The 1414-nt window shown below is 37.1% G+C and overlaps 1 protein-coding gene across 1 annotated transcript in view; it reads left to right on the top strand.

Moving 5' to 3' along the window:
• The window catches only part of GYPC (glycophorin C (Gerbich blood group)), a 30409-nt gene extending 29523 nt beyond the window's left edge, over positions 1-886 (top strand). The window contains exon 3 of the mRNA XM_009887285.1: positions 167-886. Coding sequence (XP_009885587.1) covers positions 167-363 — 197 coding nt within the window. The 3' untranslated portion in view covers positions 364-886. The remainder of the gene's footprint in view (positions 1-166) is intronic.
• The last annotated feature ends 528 nt before the right edge of the window (positions 887-1414 follow it).

A 1414-nucleotide genomic window follows, 5' to 3' on the forward strand; every position in this document is an offset into this window, starting at 1 on the left:
TTTTTTCACTATCGGACTCTGTTCTGATTCTGAACACTGCAGCATGTGAACATCTTATGATACATGGACTTTTCCCCTATCCTGTAATTCAAGTTGTGATGTCTGGCTGTGAGGTACTGCTTGCATTTTATTATTGACAATACATTAACTGGTCTCTTTCCTCTAGGTGTGATTGCTGCAGTGGTATTTGTCCTCATTTGCCTGCTGGTGGTGATGGTCAGGTACATGTACAGACATAAGGGCACCTACCACACCAACGAGGCAAAAGGGACTGAGTTTGCCGAAAGTGCAGATGCCGCCTTGAAAAATGACCCCGCTCTCCAGGAAGCAGTGGATGAGAGCAAAAAGGAATATTTCATCTGAGAGGCAAGGATTTCCATGGAGACTTCCCCGAGGGAATCAATCAGAAATGCTACATCAACAGAAGTGCTAAGAGATGGATAATATGAGGATACAGGCAAGCATCCTAATTGAAAAGTATTTCTTTACTTTTTTTTTTGTCTACTGAGTTGTTTCTTTTCCTCTACCGGTGAAGAACTAAATGCCAGATACTTGCCTGTTGATTTTATTAGCAACACAGCTGGTCACAGTTGAAATCAATATCAGATAAGAAGAAACAAAATCTCAGTATGAGTGATACACCAAAACCAGATAAAGATAGCAAATGTCAAGCTTTGACATTTGGTGAAAATAGCAGATGCCAATGGAAAACATCCTCTTAGAGTTAATGATGCATCCTATGCTGATATGATACAGAACTACCTGAAATTGAATTTCAAATGGTCACAGAACAAACATTAAACTAGATAAAGCTGATGTAGCTGGAACAAAAACAGCTTTGTAGCCCAGATATCTGACCCCTCCCCTTAAATGTGCAATTTTATTGGCACAGAGGAGTTTTTGTTTGTTTGGGGATTTAGATTGGGCTTTTTTTTTTTAATTTTTTGAATTTTATATATATTAAAGTGAAATACACTTCACAGGAATAAACTGTTGGAAAACATGGAAAATGTAAGAATGAAGGATTTATTTCTAACTTGCTCTGCATGGCAGCTTGAGAACTGCAAATTGTTGGAATTCACAATGTAGTATATAATAGTAGACTTACAAATATGATTCCAATTACTTGGTAGGTTCCATGCATGCATGTATGAATAGATAGATATTAAAAGATAAAGCATTTTGGTTTGAACAGGCCTTTTTAAACAATGGAGCTCAGCTGGATTTTTTTCAAGTAAGATTTTTTTGCCTGAGTATTTATTTATTTATTTTGCATTGGAAAATTCTCTTGAACACCTGCCAGCAGGATTTTGGATTTTTGCAGGGAGAGGAATTCAGCTTTGGTGCAGATACTGATAAATCTTTTACAAATGCAACCATAAGACTGCCACTATAAAGAAGCTTGCTCATCTGC

The sequence above is a fragment of the Charadrius vociferus genome, unplaced genomic scaffold (assembly GCF_000708025.1).
Source record: "Charadrius vociferus isolate BGI_N301 unplaced genomic scaffold, ASM70802v2 scaffold385, whole genome shotgun sequence".
NCBI lineage: Eukaryota > Metazoa > Chordata > Aves > Charadriiformes > Charadriidae > Charadrius > Charadrius vociferus.